Consider the following 19739-nt stretch of genomic DNA (forward strand, 5'->3'; position numbering starts at 1 on the left):
TTAGAAGAGTCATGCAATGTGTATGCGGTTATGTTACGATTTCATGTGTCTAATTTAAAGTGGCAATTATTTACACGAATTTTCGTATGCAAGGAAACTTGATCATGGAGCCGTTCAATCACATTTTCTCTGCTGGTTGTAGCTCCCCAGGTGTGAACAAGGATGAAGTTGAAACTTTAAAGGTGACGGGATATAAAGTAGGTAAGTGATCTTATGGAAGTTTCTGTGCTTAAAAAACTAACGGTCGATTCTTCTATTTTCCAAACAATGTTTATTTCTTTTCTTTTTCTGCACGGATTGAACGGTTCAGATTATCAAAATTTAATCGGGAAAGGGAGGTCCGCACTTAAGGAGCTCGCTTAAGGTCCTTACAAGAAGCTCTCTCTCTCTCTCTCTCTCTCTCTCTCTCTCTCTCTCTCTCTCTCCCTATATATATATATACTATATAACAATACATTTGACAACACTTTTGACAACACATTTTTCAAAATTCCACGTGGGATCTTCATACAATTGATCGGAGCCATTCAATATATTTAAAACATGTTTTTAAGGGGTCCCATAAAAAATCAACTCATTTGGATATCGGTAAGGGCTTGATCGGCTCATTTAATTGATTTTTATCAAATTTGACAGGATAAAATTGAATGAGCCGATCAAGCCCTTGTTGATATCTAAATGAGTTGATTTTTTATGAGAACCTTTAAAAACATGTTTTAAACAAATTGAACGGCTCCGATTATTCACGTGGGGCTCTGAAAAATGTGTTGTTCGGCTCATTTAATTGATTTTTATCAAATTTGACAGGATAAAATTGAATGAGCCGATCAAGCCCTTGTCGATATCTAAATGAGTTGATTTTTTATGAGAACCTTTAAAAACATGTTTTAAACAAATTGAACGGCTCCGATTATTCACGTGGGGCTCTGAAAAATGTGTTGTTAAAAGTGTTGTCAAATGTATTGTCTCTAGAACCGGCCCCATATATATATATATATATATATATAGAGCTGTGTTTGAATCCAATCTCCGCCCTCCATTCTATATTCCTTTTTTAATCTTAAATGTTTCCCTGATATAGAATTAGATGAATCAGTAACAAGGTATGATTTTGATTTAATTTTGTTTCAAACCTAATTTTGTTCCCTTCTCCTTTTTGGTTCAGAATTTGAAACCTCTCTCTCTCTCTCTCTCTCTCTCTCTCTCTCTCAACCGTGGTTCAAAAATTGAGAGGTCCTTTACCTCTTCAGTTAGGGTTTTTTTTTCACATTTTTGCAACATGAATATGAGTTCATCCAACAACGTCGATGGCAACAAAGTTCTATTCCTCCCGTGCTCTCATTTGGGTCTTTCTGTTCAGGTCTTCTTCTTTTTTAATCGCATAAAAACTCGATTACGTAGGGATTATTTCTAAATTAATTTATGATGTTTGAGTTTGTTTTGCAGCAGGTTTACCTAATGAGTTTATCGGAAAATTGAGGTACACTTAAAGTTTTTGTTTACATTTATCCATTCGCATGCTCATGAATTTTTACTATATTGAAGGTAGACGGTTTGTTTGGTCAGATTTTTTATTTCTACTAAATCTGCTTTTTCATTTTTTGAATGTAAACAAAAAAAAAAAAAAACCACATCTTTGATAAAAAGATGTGATCGCTATGTGTGATAAAAAGCCTTGGTGAAGAACTCGTATTGGCTGTCTAAACATTTAAGTTCTTGATTAGGTAGTATTAGCTCTATTTTCTTTCTAATTTTATCTTTCGCAATTTTAATTGGAGTATAACCGGTGGTCTTCTTCCGTAATTTTATCTTTGTTAAGATTAACCTTAACAAAGGGTTAGTTGGTTTTGGTTATTTTATTGGAGACTTGATAAGTGTACTCGTATGTGATTTTTAATATAAAAGGCATCTTTGATGAATTTCTCATAGTAAGAGCGTTTTGCAAAACTTAGTGATGTTGTTCAAAAAAGGGAGGGGAGGCTGATCTAATGAATATGGTTTTTTCCCTCTGAGGTAATTCCAATCAGCTACTTTCTTCCTTTTAAAAAAAAAAAAAGAAATGAGAGAGAGTAAAGGGTTTAAAGGGTCTGGCGAGGTCACAGGAGGCAGAATGGATGTGTATCTCATTGTGATATCCGTGCTAAAAATGAAACCTTTTTCTTTTGTGGGCATAAAAAAGTATTCGTTAAAATCATGGGAAAAAGTAGCCGGACTGGGTACTGAAAAGGGCAAGTCAAACATCTAAAATCGGACTATGATTGGAACGAAGCCTCTCAAATCCAAATTAGAAATCGGATGATTCATCTTTACAAGTAGGATATTTAGAGAAACATGATCTATTTGTGCCTTAAAAATGTGTGAAATTGTGCCGAATATTCAATGAAAGTATTAGACAACTATGAGTGAGCAATTATGTGAGAATCAATTTGAAATTTCTGAAGTCAAACAAACAACGTGTTTTTGTTCTAAATACATATTACCTCTCTAGGTGCAATGCCCAGTTCCAATGCCATATTTATTTTGATAATATTCTTAGTTTTGTTAATTTCTTTTTATTAGGTTATGAAGCAGGGGTTGGTGTTGCAGATGGGAGAAACTGCATGAGAGAGCTATGGAGGTGGGCGGGTGCATAAGGATCACATGAAATGGGTTTCAGTTTTCATGCAGAAATATTGCAAGATGTGAGGTCCTGCTGCTATTACTAGAGGGAGATGAGAATAGAGGATTTGATTATGGTAAGAAGTGGAAAGAGATACGAATGGGTTGAAGTGGGTTAGAACGGGTGAGAATCTAAAGGAGGATTCGAATGTAAGTCATGATAAATTGGGGTTTGAAATTTATTACGGTTGATTGTGTTTTAATAGGTTAGAGGACGAAGATGGGTCTCTCACTGGTGTTGTGTCTGGTTTTGTAATTGCTATTGTCGATTTGTTAAACATGCAATCACATTACGTTTAGGCTAAGATGACATTGTTTGTAGTTAATTTCACTTCAAGTGTGAGTGTGATTGACTCTCGATTTTTTTTTTTCCACGGAAGAAGCAAATTCATTAATCAAGCCATACGGCATCTACAGATAATTTCGAATAGAGAATAGGACATACGTCAAGTACAGATTTCCACCAAAATACAGAGAAACAGAGACACAATACAAAAAAAGATTAAGAGACGAAATTAATGTCTAGCGCCTATGCAAGAGCCAAACACTCACTTCTTCACACCGTCAACATGGCCGGCTAACGTGGAGCTAGTACCCAAACACCACCGTCTCGGGATGGCGGAGCTCCGAATCAAAGATAACATTAAACCTGTGGAAATCAGTCACCCGATTTGGAAAAATCAGATCAGAACAAAACCACCCGGGAAGACCCACCGGGACAAAAACCGGACCAACATCTGGACAGAAACCGGCCTCAACATCTGGACATAACCAAACAAGAGTCCGGACAAAACAAAAAAGAAACACAAAATCAAAACCCTAACCTGCCGAAACACTCAAAACAACCACCGCATCACCGCTGCCACACCAACCACAGGAATCACGGCAGCCCCTACTACCGCCATGCCCAATCCCAACACACCATATCCACTCACAGCATCGCCACCAACAACCCAGCAAAATCGCACCATCCACCACCCGAAACGGCCAAAGCGCCGCTAAGCAAGAGACCGGCTATCTCCAACAAGGTAGAAAGGCGGTCCACAACGGGATCCAGAAAGCCGGCGGAACAGGATACACCCAGCAGAGTATCCGGCGGGATCTTACCGGAGGGGGGAGGGGGTGGAAACGAGGAAGGTGGAGGGAAGGGGAAGAGGGAGGGGGGAACAACAGCCCACAGAGGAGAGGAGCGGCGGCAAGGGAAGGGGAGAAGAAAAAGGAAGACAAAAAGAGGCGCCCGGGGGTGGAGGCGGCGCCTCCCCCCAAGCAAGCAAACAACGGCGGCTAGGGTTTCTCTAGTAAAAGTTTAGAGAGAGAAAGAAGAGAGAAGGGAGAAGGGTTTGTTCTCAATTGACTCTCGATGGAGCTGTTGAATTTTAGATTAGTCGAAGTGGTTCCCACTAATTAAAAATCGATTTGTGTTGGGGTCAAATTATGTGGGTGTGTGTCCATAGGCACGATTTTGCTGAAGAGTAACGACACTAAAAGCCAGTTCCAATGCCACATTCTTTGAGTGGTGCCTTCAGGCATGGGCATGCGCTAGTATATATATATATATATATATATATTGTATTTGTTAGTTTGCGTTCATTTTTTGTGGATTATTGTTCGTCTCGACGAGAGTAATATAAGAGACAAAAATTTATGAAACCAAATTAAATTTTCTTGCAACAAAAATAATCCAAAAGGAAGTCTGTCTGGTGTGGATTGTCTGTCTTTGTTGAACTTTTTAAAGACTTCGATCATAATTTTTTTTATTTTTAAAAATTTCTCTTGTTGAAACAAATTGATAATCTATATAAAAAAAAATTTATGCAAAACTAACAGATGCAAAAAAAATTGAATAAAGATAAAAAAAAATCTCTCATCTCAGAAATATTTTCTCCAATTTTTTTATTGTTCGTCATCCATGTTTTTTCATTTTTTATGATATTTTTTAATCAAATTTTTTACTTATCTATTTATTTTTGACTATATATAGCATAATTTTATTCAAAAATTCAATTTTTTTTTTAAAATGTTAAATTTTTTTTGCTAAAGATAAAAAAATATGCAAATCTATGAAATATTTATATATAAAAAATATATTTCAAAATTGACAACCAAACACAGGAATCGGTCTTTTTTATTAAGCCGAACTGGGCCTAAAAAAGAAAAGAAAAGGACTAGACGGACCCAATCCGAGTAAGCCCCAGATAAAGTCAGGCTTAAGCCAAGCCCAGGCCCATGTAAAACCAATAAAATCGGGGCCTAGTAAGTAAACTCCGTAGCTTGAAAAGGCTGCCACCCCCCATCTACCAAAATTTGAAATATTTCTCTCTCCTCCTACCAAAATTTTGAGTAACCCATCCCCGCGTCTCTCTCTCTCTCTCTCTAGAACCCTACCTCCCTTCCCAAGCCACACCTGTCTCTCTAGACTACATCTCTCTTCGAATTCAGACTCTGCCCGCTTACATTTCACGCGCGTCCTTTCCACGCCCCTTTTCAAAACCCTACATTTCTCGCTCCCCCGTTTCTCTCTCCCTCCTCAATTTCTTCTCGCTTCTTCTTCGCTCTTTCTCTCTCTCTGAAAGAGCCGATAGGATTTGAAATGAGGAAAGGTGCGAAGAGAAAGGCGAGCAAAGAGGAGGCTATTAAATCCACAGAAGAAGAGAACACCACTCCTGCCAAGGAGGACTCGAGCAAATCAACGGAGAAGAAAACTACCAAAACCGAGTCCAGCAAAGCTGGGGCAAGACGTAAGAAAGTCAAACCATCCAAGCCTGAGTCGGAGCCCGAGTTCTTCCCTGACAGGCGTAATTTGGTATACACATATTGTATACATCTTTATACAGTTGGTAGCATTGTTTTTCAACTTCTTTGCCTTTTGAAAACTGTACTTGCAATCTTGCTTGCTTGCTGAGAAAATTCAGGAATCTGATTAGGTTTAGCTACGTCGCTTTGTTTTTGTTTTGTGAATTTCGGTTTTCCTGTTTTTTTGTTTCTCACCTACGAAAATATATTGCGTGTATATGTATGTATGTATGTATGTGTGGATGTTCAATTAATTTGAATGTTTAGGTGAAACATACGAAAAACTGTACTCGCTGTCTTGCTTACATCCTTGCTGAGAAAATTCAGGAATGGGATTAGGTTTAGCTATGTTGCTTTGTTTTTATTTCCGAATTTCATTTTTTCTTTTTTGTATTTCGGATGAAGGAAATTAATTATTGGAGACACTTGAGGGAAAATAATATGATGATGGAATCCAGTCTTACATGTTGTGTTGGCTTATGAAACATGAAGTAGTTACTTATTGATCCAAATGAAAACTATGTTGCTATCCATTGAGATGGAGATAAGCAATTCTATATTTCTATTTGCTATGGTTCATAGTAAGCATCCTGCCTTTTCTATTAGACATTTGCTCATCAGGTATCTTTTCTCCTGTTTTTATGATGCTGCAATTCTGCCTTACCGATAATTTGCACTCAATGCCTGAAAGTAGTTTCCCGTTGAAAGCTCATATTTGGTGTCTGAATGGAAGAACTGTTTTATATCTTGTAAGTGTTCACACAATCTTCAGTGGCAGCCTAATGCTTTGAAATCACATGTCATGTTATGTTTTGCAGGAAGATCTATGGAAACAGGTTTTCCCTGTCGGAACAGAGGTTTGGCAATGATGCTGTTTTCTCATACTATTAGTTTCCCTGTTTTTAATTCCGTACTCCTTAATAATTTTTTTCCTCATGGCAGTGGGATCAGTTAGACCAGGTTTATCAGTACAATTGGAATTTCTCTAATCTGGAGGTGAGTTGCATGAGTATTGTTGCATTTTCTGTCAATATGATAGGCTTATTTAATGGTTTTGTTTTCTTCTTTGGTTTCTGATTACCGTTGAGGTTAAATAAGAAAGACAATTATGAGTATATTAAGGAAAAGTTCAAGTGTAAGAACAATATTTTTTGCTTACTACTTACTAAAAAAAAGAATTTAATGCTAACTGCTGTTTATTGTGCCCAGAATGCATTTGAAGAGGGTGGAGAGCTATATGGGCAAAAAGTCTACCTTTTTGGCTGTACTGAGCGTAAGTGACGACCATAATTTGGAATCCTTGCATCTTTTTCTCTAAGTTATGTAATCCTTTATTTTCTTGTTCAGTTTCTTATGAGGAGTATGTGATGTTACCTTCCAATTGAGCAAACGGTGTTAAGATGGTATTGGATGTGCTTTGGTTAGCACTCAGCACAACCGAGTTGAGTAACTATTAAACCACCGTTGCTTGATCAATCCTCTTTATGCAAAATGTATTGCCGCTGTTACTTTCTCTTTTTACTAGTACCATTGAAAACTTTTTACCAGGTTTGTCATTGAATCTAGCACCATTTGATAACTTTTCATCATGTTTGACAAAAAGACAACATTTCACCTCCGTTGCAACTGGTTAGATCTAATGTTCTTTGGTGTTGATCAATGACCCTAGTCATCTCACAAACTACAACCCAGATCAATTCCATGTGTCTTCACTCTTCAATGAATGAGTGAATATCGCCTTTCCATCAAAGAATACTATAGTTTAGACCCCATTACTATTATATTTATATCTTTAGTCATGTTGGGCTCAATGAGCCCTTGTTTCCCTTTGCTCAACCACCAAGGATCGTAGTGTGTGTGTTCATTAGTTCTAATATGGTATCTTTGTCTGGCGTGATGGAACCCACAATTGCTGGCTCCTCCACAGTGGTTGATAATAGCTTTCTAGCTAAGATATCTTGGATGACAATGTTACTTTGCGATTTGCATGTTCTCTTACAACAGTATTAGATTGTTAATCACCAACTTATCTAAAAGCTTAAGCTATTAGAGGGAGGGGCAACTTTATTATTTATATCTTCAACACGCCCCTTCATGTGTAGCCAAGCTCTCCTCCATAAGCGGGCTAAACACATATAAATATTTTAACATGAGGTAGGCGGTGAGGTTCGAACACAAGATCTATTGCCTGCTCTGATACCATATTAGATTGTTAACCACTAACTCATCTAAAAGCTTAAGCTGTTAGAGAGAGGGCAACTTTATTATTTATATCTTCAACAAACAATACCGCTTTTTTCCGATGTGACAATCTCCTAGCGATGGCTCGTTCTTCTAATCTTTTAGTACCATGATATAACCTCATAAATTGATATGGAAAGGCGAGAAGATGGCTGCTAAACTTCTGGGAATAAACTGTGTTTATTCTTCCAAGGATCATTCACGGCATTGCACCTTAGACATTCTCCATAAGAATTTGTGTTGCATAGCTTACATCCTCGTTGCAGATGGACATGCTTGTAGCTGCACTCTATTCCTTTTTATGTGAACACCCATTTGGGGCTCTTTCTAAGCAAGAATGGGCCGATGTGAAAATGATATCTTAGAGCCCTCCACTATACTTGGAGCCTTAGAGGCATCCACCACCTTTGTTTTGCAGCTGTTGCAAATCTGAAGATATCTTGGAGGCCTTCTATTATATTGGGAGGCCTTTACCTTTCATGCTTTGCCGAATGTAAGGAATATCAAATTTTCATCACACTTGTAGTTGATGAGCTTGTGTGAAGAATCACTCTCCAGAGAGAGGGTCAGAAGGTTAATCTGGTAACTCTATGGTGGACATGAGAGGAATAGAATATCATTTTTTCTTAAAAAAAAGCATTCACAGAGGTTTTTTCTTGTTGTGGTGTTGTTACCATCTGTTATATATTGTCTCCAAGACACAATGCCAATTCACTAGATATCATTTTTAGTGTTGTTCTTGTACTAGTCATGATTTAATCCATAAGTGGTGATGTGCCTTCCCTTTTTCTTGACGTTTCGTTTTTTTGGATATTTGTTCTGTTTTGCAGCTCAATTAGTCTTTTTCAAGGATGAAGGAAAAGTAACCTGCATACCTGTTGTGATTGCTGTAAGTTACAAAATTATTAGCTTTGTTAATCTGAAGGTTATTTAATCAGTGGCCCACCTTTTCTCTCTACAAAATTCCTATGCCTGTTGCTAGCTTTTGTTGCTGCTCCCTTGACATGCACTCCCTAACTAAGAAATCCTAACTTCTAGATTTTGGGTGTGAAATTTTCTTTGTTCCACCTATCCATGTGGATGCTAACAGGATCTTTAAATAGCTATTTCCAATCCTTACGAAGGAAATATTACTATTTTTTGTTAGAATTGCTCTTAGCCTTTTACTTTCACGATTGTGACATATTCACTATTATTGAATCTTCGGAAGCTCCAACATTATTGACCTATGCATAATGGTATTTTGAAGGAGTATTAGTCTAACAAATCCATATTTAGGTATTAGTCTTTCTTGACATCACCAAATGGATGCTGAAATGAGACTTCTCTAACCATTTGAAACACATTGAAACATGCTCTCTCTCTCTCTCTCTCTCTCTCTCTCTTTCTCTCTCTCTCTCTCTCTGCAGGCATTTGCTATTTTATACCTTATTCCTGTTGTTCCTTCTTGTGGAATAGGTTGTTTCCCCTTTTCCACCTTCTGATAAGATTGGGATTAATTCGGTCCAAAGGGAGGCAGAGGAAATTGTGCCCATGAAACAGATGAAGATGGATTGGGTTCCTTACATACCATTGGAAGATAGGTACCAAGCTTGATTTACATTATTTGGTTTCTTATTTTGGTTTTTCCTGGCTTATCTATGCAATGTTTCTCATTGCTCACCACGTCAAAGTTCTTAGTCAATCACCTTATGGCATTCTCCAATATCATTTGCCCACAGAGATTCTCGAGTTGAAAAACTAAAGTCTCAAATTTTTATTCTGAGCTGTACGCAAAGAAGGTATCATTGCATCCTCTCACCTTATATTTTCCTTTGTGTTTTTTGTGTCCAGATGCTTTGGAGTCTGTTCATCTGTTAACTATTTGGTTTTAGCTAGTTTATAACACTACTTCGCAAAGCAATCTGGGTTTGTTGAACATCTACTGGATCAGGAGAATTTTTTGGTAACGCAATCTAGAATTAACCAACCATGGTACAAAGATTAAATTTGGAAATCCATTGCCTATTTGGTTAAGTAAGCCCTAAACACTCACAAAATCTGAAGGAAAACTTCCCTAAGCCAACAAAACAAGGAGACAAGCATTGCACCTTTCAAACACAATATGGAACTATCAATATTTCCAAAAGCTTTCTATCTCTCCTGTTCCACAAACACCACATAAAGTAAATTGCAAGAGCCTTCCTTGCTTTCTGGAAGCTTTCCTTGAGACAACCTCTGCTCCAATGAGTTAACAATGATGTAGCAAATAAGGCATCACCTACTCCACCAGCAATCGATTACGCCCCATCCACATCTCCCTTGCCACTGAGCCATGTAATAGGAGTTGGTTCATAGCTGTCCCTCTTTCTCCCTTGGTCACTCCGGCACATTAATTTGCCCTTCTTCTCCACTTCTGCGTAAATCATGGGAATAGCCTCCCTAGCCACCTTTCTTGGAAAGAAGGCCACATTAGGGTGGTTGTAGTGGGGACCTCAAGGTTAGGTTATGAAATTTAAACCATCCAACCAAATTATGGATGGCATTTTGCAAATCAAGTATTTTTTGATTGAGTTCTGTGTATTTCATTAACGTTTATGTTCTTTTACTTGGTTTATATAATAATATCTTGAACTTGCTTGTTGCAGGGCTGGTTTAAGACACTTGAAGTTAGAGCGTGTGAAGAAATTTGAGTACTGTTTACCTTGTGTGTCCTATTTATCTTCTATTGTCTGATGTTACTTCTGGATGCCATGCTAGGGTCATTTCTCATATTATTGGTCGGTTGCTAGGTCCATTTGGCAATTACCTGTGTGCCCAAATCCAATTCGTGACCTCAAACCTGTAGTAATTCAAAAAAAAAATTATGCATATGGCTAACGTGAGACTGAAAACTTTTGAAATATTAATATGTTTGAGATGGGGTTGAACACTGTTATTTCCCTATCCCTGTACTAGATGAAACAAATATGACTCTGGTTATTTATTCTTAAGGGGGTTCGAAATTTTCTACTGTGAGTTGTGTTTGTGTTGAAACCACTTTGGCATCAACCGCGGACATGGCATTTAATACAGAAAACTGAAGGAAATCTATTATGTGGCCGACCCTAAGTAGTTTGAAGAAATCTTTGTTAAGTTGAAACCAAACTGGCAAATAATATTACGATATCAATCTGTCCTATATTAAGGCGCCGTTCCAGCTTTTCAAAAAGTTCTTTTTTTTGGGGCAAAAAGAATGCTTGTTCCAGGTTTCTGAACCTTCTTTTTTTTTTAAAATCTCCGACCAAAACGATGTCGTTTTGGTCCCTGTTCCCCACAGCGCCCGAGTGAAATGACAATACTGCCCTTGCCCCTTTTCCATCTCCTAGGGCTTCCACTGTTCGCCATTTTCATCTCTGTAGCCCTCGCTCTCCCTCTTTCCAGAAGTCGCCCTCCCTCTTCCCCTCTCCAGAAGTCGTTACGAGCTAGGAAGAACTCCTATGTCCAACCTCATCTGTGTTGCCCTCCCTCTCCCCTTTCCAGAAGTAACAACGGGCCGGGAAGAACACGGAGAAGAAAGGTCCGATTCCAACAGAGAAAGCCAGTTCGTTAGTTACCCAATGACTCATGTAAGAACTGAACCTTAACCCAGGAAAAAATGTTGATAATCACATTTGGCTGGATAATCTACAACAACAAAGGAAACCCAAAATTTCCACCCAACGGCACTCAAAAGGGGCCACTAAAATGATGCCCCAAAACGGAGCCAAAAAAGGCAATCACCTTTCAATTTATCCAAATGGGTTCCCTCCGACAGGGTTGAAAGAATTTGGCGTAGCAGGTGCTGAATACATTATACTCAGCGGCCGAATCGGCTGGTTTGGATTTGTGGATCCAAATGTGGTGCTTGGCAGATTGTGGACACAATTTTCTGTGAGCGTATGTATTCGTATGAGCTTCGGCCGAACCAGAAGAAGATTGAAGAGAGAGAGAGTCTGGGTTTGCTCTGTGCCGAAGAGGGAGAGAAGAGGGATGGCGTCTGGAGAAGTTGAGTTGGTAAAAGGGCAATATTGTCATTTCAACATGGCTCTTTTTTTAAAAGAACAACTTGTTAAGAGAAACTGGAATGGATCTTCTTTTTGTGCACTGTTCATTACCTGAAAAGGAAGTTTGGAAAAAGGAAGCCAATCTGGAACGCCCCCTAAATCTTCATGCTGTGAACTTGAAACTTCATGGGCTTCTTCATTGGCCTGTTTCTTCAAGAATCGAATGCAAGAAACTAAGCATGTTCATTCCTCGAGCATTGTCTATCTAGAGTTGGGGAAATAATCAAGTATTGTAGAAGATGTCTAGCTTTGTGAATTTTGTTGATCACCTATCTTGATGCTGCTTTTGGCTACACCGCGGAGAATCTTTTGTGATGAGATGTCCTTTTGCAGATTTCTACCAGCCCCTTCAGGAAGATGAACTTGAACAGAGCACCATCGTGCAAATCATATTTCCAGCTGAAGAAAAGCCGGTAAGGTTTTTGTTTGTAGTTGAGGATGAGGTCCTAAATTTTAGCGATGATATGGGTCTAGAGTATATTAGATGATTAAATAATAGTCTTAGAGTGAACACTTGGAAGTTTGTTTGGGATGAATTCTAAATCATGCATATAGTAAATGGGAACTCCTCAAATGGGTTGACTTATCAGCTGTTGTCAAGTGCTTTGAATAATTTCTTTTTTTGGTCAACTATAATATGTTTTATAAACTGATTTCATTTTCGCTTATTCTCTTCAGGTATTTTGTGAGTTTGATTGGGAACTTGATGAACTTGAGGTATGCATGACTCTTTAGTTACATTCCCATGTCTGTATTGTTCTCATTGAAATTGGAATTACAATGGTTGGTTGGCAACTTGAATCAAACATGTTTCTGTGGCAAAGTGAGCCAATTGTCAACACTTCTTGCCATCTGCAAGTGCCACTTCTCTTCTTTGGCTATGATTCTTGAATAGTATTAGTTTCTGTTATGAGGCTTTGGTTTTCCTCACCGTTAATGACAGACCTGATTTCAGGGTTTTGTGATAGAATTGCTGTTTAAACTTGCTTCCAATGGTATGTAGGAATTTACTGATAAGCTCATTGAGGAGGAAGAGTTATCTGCAGATCAAAAGGACGCTTTCAAGGTGAACTTTCACTAAATAATAGTAACCAACTTATATCTTCCATGTGATGAAACTAGAGTCTGTAAATGTGATCACCTTTTGGGTTATTTGTCTCAGGATTTTGTGAGGGAGAAGGTCCGTGAAGGAAAAAAAGCTAACCGCGAGGTATTTTATTGAAAGCAACTTTTTCTGTTAAAAGTACTGTGATGGAATGTTAGGCATTGTTGCAACTTTTCTCTTCTAGGCAAGGCAAGCACGGAAGAAAGCTTTAGAAGAAATGAGTGAGGAAACGAAAGCAGCATTCCAAAATATAAAGTTTTACAAGTTCTATCCTGTGCCAACTCCTGATTCTCCTGATGTGTCCAATGTCAAGGTAATCTTTGCGAGCTTGTTGATAAGGCTTCTTGATTTGGGTTTGATCCATGCCATGATTAGTCCTCATTGAATTGTGAGACCAAGTCCAGTGGGTATTCAACTAGGCCTGAAATTTAGAGGCCGTTAATAGATCCTCTATAACTTTGTAGTTTTGCTCTTTTGCTACTCTTGTTAGTTGTTACTGTTGTTTTTTATTCTCAAATAGAGAAGCTTTTAGAAGTGTACATTTATTATTCACGAAAGTTAGTCTGACATTTTTGCAGAGCTCATTTGGGTAATCAGAACACCACCACTGCACTACGCATATTATTCACAAAAATTAGTCGTTTGCAGAGTTCATTTCGGTGATCAGACCACCACCACTGACCACTGCACTAACCATTCGCCTATTCTGGCCTTATCTTTTATTTACTTTGAGGAGGAACTATGCCGATGTTGAGTTTAACTTCCCCCCGGAGGATTGTTGCTTTGTTGTGATGCTTATCTTGAAGACTGATGCTCACTTCATAGTTAGTTGAATCTTCAACTACTAATATGAATAGGGGATAGTAGAGGGGAAACTTTAACTTTACACGAAGTTAGTCTAAGAGAGATAATTGAAGTTATAGAGCTTATTATAAAATCCTCCCTTCTCAGTCACTCAGAAATTTCTTGTTTAAAGAAGCAGCTATAAATTGGTGTGGTATTTTGGTGCTATTTGTGCTAAACAGAAGTGCAGTTCATACGGATTTGCCACAAGCTGCCAGTTGTGTGTACTGTGCAGTATTCATTGTGTTATTTCAAAGGTTTCGTATTAGTTAGTGCTGGTCTATTTTCAAATACACACACACACATGTATGTATGGATATGCGCATATATTTATGTATATATGTTTATATATTTGTTCTACTTTAGATTGGGACACAACTTTTATTTTCTGATGTTTGTGTTTGTTGTCACTATATAGTTGGATGACAAAAAAAAATTGCTATTTTCAGTCCTGTCAGCCTCAATTCCGTGTTTTTTTGGGTCCAGAAATTTGGATTTTAGAAGAATGATAGTGGCCGAGACATAACATGTGGTATCTGTTGCCGCATACTAACAGTTTACTTGTATTTATTGTTGTGCTTGCATGATATATGCTGTCTTTAGTTTATAGCTGCCTATGGGTTCCAAGTTCCAACTTAATAATTGTGTAGGTTGACCTGGGCAGGTCTTCCTGCCCAATTGTCATGTGTAGCATTTAAATGCTCAAGGTTCTGGGTTTGAGTTGATGGACCAGCATGAACATCTTTTTAACCTAGGAAAAAAAAATCTAGTTGGTTTCCCATAGCTGCAAATTCATGTTTCCAAACTCAAACTTTCTTCATTGTGAACTACCTTTCTGATTGTCAAGGCTTGAGAACCGCTCTTCTACAATCACACACACTTACACAGACACAATACACACACTCACATTCATGTGTGGTCCCACACACACCGGAGGTGTAGTGTTTGTGGGTCCCAACATGAATGTGACTGTGTGTGTAAAAGTGTTTGTGTGAGTGTGTGCTTTCTTGTTATAGTAAATCAATCAGAAATTTGAGGAGCAGGTCTGGAAACCTTTCAAGTGTTGGAACATGGGATTCATTCCAAAGGGATTGGACGACTGTTTGCAGAATTGCTGTCTGTAATCTGTTATTCAACTGCTTCAGGAAAATCTAATTTCTGTATCAATAAATAGAACTAAATAAAATTAGTGCCTCAGCCAATCTTTTCTGATGCAAAGGAAATTTCTCTAATGGTTTGGCCTTTTTGTTTTCTGTATTTTGCTGTGCAGTCTCCATTTATAAACAGGTATTATGGGAAGGCACATATAGTTCTTTGACTTCATGCCGAGGACTGAATTGTCATATCCAGACGGTGAAGCGAATGCTTAATTTGTTCATTTTGGCTGCCACAAAAAACCTAGCCAAGGGTAAAAGATTCAGTTCCTTTGTAGAAATTTGCTGGCCATTTGGTTTCTTGTCATCTCAAATGTAAGCTTGTAGTTCTACCATGTTGGAGGAAAGCGGAAAAAGAGAGATACAATAATGAGGTGCTTTGTATACCATCGGATGTAGTTCATGAATACAATGCTGAGGTTATGATTTTGGAAACTGTTTTCTCCGGTCTTAGTTTGGTTTGCACTGACGTCATTTTGAACTTCTCCTTCTGCCCAGCAGAAAGAGGAGACCCTTGGTTATGTAGTTGTAATTCATTAGTTCTGGGAGTTCGAATCCCCCATCATTTTCAATGGAAGTTAGTAACTTTTTATCTGGTTGTGTATATGGCGAAATAAATTGATGATAGAAATTGGCAAATTATAGCACTGTTTTGTGGGTGATCTTATAATCTTTGAGAAGCTTAAGCTTTGATAAGTTACGGTATGACTTTTGGATTTTTTTTGTTTTTTTGTTTCTGGGTGGAGAGTAAATTAATACCATTAACTATAAAGTTATTCGAGGGCACTATTCAACCCTCGTGAATGTGAGGGTCCATCTCCACACATTTGTAATGGGGTTGGGTCATGCTCCCGAAGCATTGAATAATTCTCCATATATTCACACATCACCATAGCTAATGCAATTTTACATCATGTTATTGTGGTTTTTCTTGCACTTTGCTAGGCAGTGTTGATATCGATTACAAATCAAAAAACTTAAGACATAACAGGACTACGCAAGGGCTAAAAGTTAGAAGGGAAGAAACAAACTATAGAGATTAACATTTTATATGTTACTAAAATCTACCACCTTAACAGTTAACCCCATGGTGATGAGTTGGCTTGGCATAGCCCTTTTAGCTTTTTTCCTATCCAAGTTGATGGAAATTTCCCATAGTAAAACCACCATTCACCCAATTTTCCTCGTACCCAATAACTTCATGGTTGATGATAGTATCATTAATGTCACTAAGGGGCTGCTCTTCTTGTCTACTCATATTGGGGTTCTTGAGATGATCTCCCTCAGTCTCTCTGTACTTGGTGAGGTAAACCATCAAAGGTCCCACATAGTTTTCAAACCCCAGGGTTCTCATAGCCCACAGAAGATCGTCGCCGTTGATTGTCTTCCTCTTCTCTCTTTGGCACTTATCGGATGCTTCACCTGTTATGAAGCTTATGAACTCGGAAACGCATGTCTGGACCGTTTCCTTTGCTTCTTTCGATATCTTTGCATTTGTGGGGAGGGACTTTTTCATGATCCGACTCACGTTGGCAATGGGGAGGAATTGGTCTAGCTCTTTGTCCCTTGAAGGACTTCCAATGGGGCTTGTTAGAATTTTTTCCGCTGCCATGGGGAAAGGAGTTGAAATGGAAAGAGAGGAAAAGAAAAGGGGAGAGGAGAAATGAAATGAAATGTTTGGAGAGGTGTTTGTGGAATCTAATGAGAGAGGGGTTGGGTTTTTAAGCTTTGTGAAAGAAGAGAAAAAGGAAAGAGTATAAAAAGTGGAAGGGCGGTTTGATGTGGACACAAAAGGAAAGAAAGAAAATATCACTTGGTAATGGGAAACCATTGGCAAAGGATGGTGTGGGAAAAGTGTGGAATCTGGAGGGGGCTAGAAAGAGTAGTACTCCTAATTTGGAGCTTTGAAGAAAAATAAGCGAAGAAGTGATGTGGTGTCATGGTAATTCATTAAGTTTATATGGAATTTAAATACTCGGTGACGTGCGTAATGTGAGTCTTGCGAGAGGTGGAGAGTTTACTTTTTAGCGATTCGTTTGAAAATCAAAGTACGACGATACACTCATGGGCGGACCCAATATAGAGCAAGCGGGGTCACTTGACCCCACTGAGTTCCAAAATACCCCTAGAGCAGGTATAGTTTTGAGGAGAATTTTATAATTTTGTCCCAAAACGATCACATTCTTGCCTTGAAGATCCCATGAAATTTATAATTCTTGTCTTCTTTAATTGTGACGTTATGCAAAGAACTCAATATTTTCTCTCTCCACAAAGTCTACGAGTCTATAAACTCTTACTTTATAGTCTGTTCTTGTATCTCTCTCTATAGACAAAAGCAAGCATAGGCTTCTATAAAGACAAAAGCAAACAAAGGCAAAAGCAAGCAGTCTTTTTAGATGAAAGCTAGGTCAGACAATTACCAATTAATGTAAAAAAGGTTGGGTATGGTAGTTTCTACTCATTGTTTTTTTGTTTTCGTATTTAGTTCCAATTTTTACATACAAAAATAAAATAAAATACATATGTTATGAATATTTGACCGCACTACAACTAAATTCTGGTCCGCCCCTGAATACACTATATTTTGTAAGTGTATTGATTGGATATTGATCCTAGTTTAATATTTTTTTTGCTCGGCGATTCTAGTTTAATATTGTGCTATGTGCAGGGGATATCTTTGGCTAGTTAAATCTCTTTTAGTACACTGAATTGATTTAGTATAGTGTGAAGATGATATAATTTACATCTTTTTGTGTAAGTTTATCCTTGGCAACGTGTTAGATAGATGTACTAGGCTCGATTTTGATCGTCTAGCAATTACTTTGATCAATGTTGTGGAATGGATATCATTTGTTGATTTTGATCGTCTAGCAAGTATAGTCTACGAGTCTATAGACTCTTACTTTATAGTCTGTTCTTGTATCTCTCTCTATAGACAAAAGCAAGCATAGGCTTCTATGAAGACAAAAGCAAACAAAGGCAAAAGCAAGCAATCTTTTTAGATGAAAGCTAGGTCAGACAATTACCATTAATGTAAAAAAGGTTGGGTATAGTAGTTTCTACTCTTTGTTTTTTTGTTTTCGTATTTAGTTCAATTTCTTATCCAATTTTTACATACAAAAAATAAATTACATATGTTATAGATATTTGACCCCACTGCAACTAAATTCTGTTCCGCCCCTGGATACACTATATTTTGTAAGTGCGCAATATGCATCCTTTTGATTATATAGGTACCTATAATATTTAGACGTAAATGCAGAACTTCAATCTTGAATTCATAGCATCTACGTATTTCTGTGCAAATATCTTGAATTTTGATATATCAATTCCCATTTCAAATATCATAAATTTCTTTCTATGCAAATATCTTGAATTGTTTTTTTACCAAATATATATGAATTTAGGGCAATTCAAAAGAGGAGTGTGTATTATAGCAATTCCCATTTCAGAAACTGAAGTGCCTTGTCCTCCAAATAAAATAAGAACTGAAACCAACAGATTAATAAACAAACTTGGTAGATACTACATTATTTATGCGTTTCTCCTCTAATGACTCATATTAGAACCAAATAAATAAATAAATTTTATCAATTGATAAGGTCAGAAGCTAGGGTAAACAAGAAAGGTGGATGCTTGTAGGTCAAACCAAGAATCAGGTTTAATCAAATCTTGAACGAATATGTGTTAATTGTGATCTGTTGTCAATTATACTTTTGATTTGTTGGTCTACCTTATTTTTTCTCCCCCATGCCTTGGGTGGCTGCTGTGCTGGTGGAGGAAAATGAATTGTATAATCTTCATGCTTTCCAACAAGAAATTTGACTATTCTAAAAATTTGGGGACAAAAATACTATCTTGATTTGCGCAATTATTTTCACACTCCCTTAATCTCGCACTCCTTTTCTAGTCTTTTTCTTTAGGTGGAATTACCATGTTACTCTTGCTCACTTGCACCTCTACGAAAGGACATTGTAGTATATTCTCATAAATTATGATAAAAATAGGATTGCAAATAGTTAAAACGAAAGTGTAAAATTCGATTACTCTTGTTTCAGGATTTTTTTTCGTCTTTGTTAATCTCTCTTAGGAATTGATTTTATTCTAATCTCTAGTATTTTACTTAGGTAAGCTACCTACTTGTATTCGAATTACTATATGGTTTGCTGGCAGATATTAATAGTGTCCAAACATTAATTACTATTGCAATTTAGTCAGGTTTAGTGTGTAAACACTAACATGGCCAATTAGTTACAATGATTTTTTCATGTACTTCAGGTTGTTTGGGCCGACTCACGCACACTAAATATCTGGAACTCTTACTACAAATATGTTAGATCATGTAAGATTACCAGAAAATAATGCTATAGAAACGGAACCAAGCCAAATTTACTACTTTATAAATTATGATATGAAATTGTAGTAGGTTAGGCATTGGTCTCTCTCACCACGAATTCATTTAAGAGCCTTGAAGTATCACGTGACAATGCTCAATAGCACTTATTCGAGGTTAAGTACTTGCATGTCCCAACAAAACCTGCCCACCCCAAAGTTTGGGACTACCCAAAATGTATTGGTTCGGTAGAATGGGATGTGCCTGGATTGTGTTCTACCCAAAGTTGAGACTAGGCTAGTAGACAATACTACACTGGTCCAAGCATCTGTACCCTGGCTAATCAAGAAAAACCTTCTCTCTCTCTCTCTCTCTCTCTCTCTCACTTTGTTTTTGTTTTGTTTTTTGTAAGTGGCTATAGATTTACATTTAGTATGAGAAAAAAAAAATGTATAGTAAACTTGTCAAGTAGACAGTGAGTGAAAAGAAGTTTTCAGTTTATTTTTATTTAAAGTTTTCATTTCACAATCTATAAGTAGAAAAAGTGT

At 37.5% G+C, this 19739-nt stretch overlaps 2 protein-coding genes across 3 annotated transcripts; one reads left to right on the forward strand and one right to left on the reverse strand.

Moving 5' to 3' along the window:
* The first annotated feature begins 4968 nt into the window (after positions 1-4968).
* LOC131298176 (protein HEAT INTOLERANT 4-like) lies at positions 4969-15448 on the forward strand. Of its 2 annotated transcripts, XM_058323508.1 has the most exons (14): positions 4969-5461; positions 6270-6308; positions 6394-6447; positions 6661-6724; positions 8523-8581; positions 9151-9275; positions 9414-9473; positions 10320-10378; positions 12090-12169; positions 12435-12473; positions 12760-12822; positions 12919-12966; positions 13046-13174; positions 14975-15448. In XM_058323508.1, exons 1-14 carry the CDS (start codon positions 5249-5251, stop codon positions 15020-15022), a joined length of 1080 nt encoding a protein of 359 aa, XP_058179491.1. In that variant the 5' UTR covers positions 4969-5248; the 3' UTR covers positions 15023-15448. The 2 variants fall into 2 exon arrangements, 1 of the variants encoding a protein (XP_058179491.1); XR_009190467.1 differs by lacking the exon at positions 14975-15448 and having other exon boundaries at positions 4985-5461; positions 12760-12843; positions 13046-13080.
* A 264-nt stretch (positions 15449-15712) lies between these two features.
* LOC131298177 (nuclear transcription factor Y subunit B-1-like) lies at positions 15713-16584 on the reverse strand. The gene has a single exon (XM_058323510.1). The coding sequence runs from the start codon at positions 16468-16470 to the stop codon at positions 15988-15990; it is 483 nt and encodes a 160-aa protein (XP_058179493.1). The 5' UTR covers positions 16471-16584; the 3' UTR covers positions 15713-15987.
* Positions 16585-19739: the final 3155 nt, after the last annotated feature.

The sequence above is a fragment of the Rhododendron vialii genome, chromosome 8a (genome assembly GCF_030253575.1).
Source record: "Rhododendron vialii isolate Sample 1 chromosome 8a, ASM3025357v1".
Lineage (NCBI taxonomy): Eukaryota > Viridiplantae > Streptophyta > Magnoliopsida > Ericales > Ericaceae > Rhododendron > Rhododendron vialii.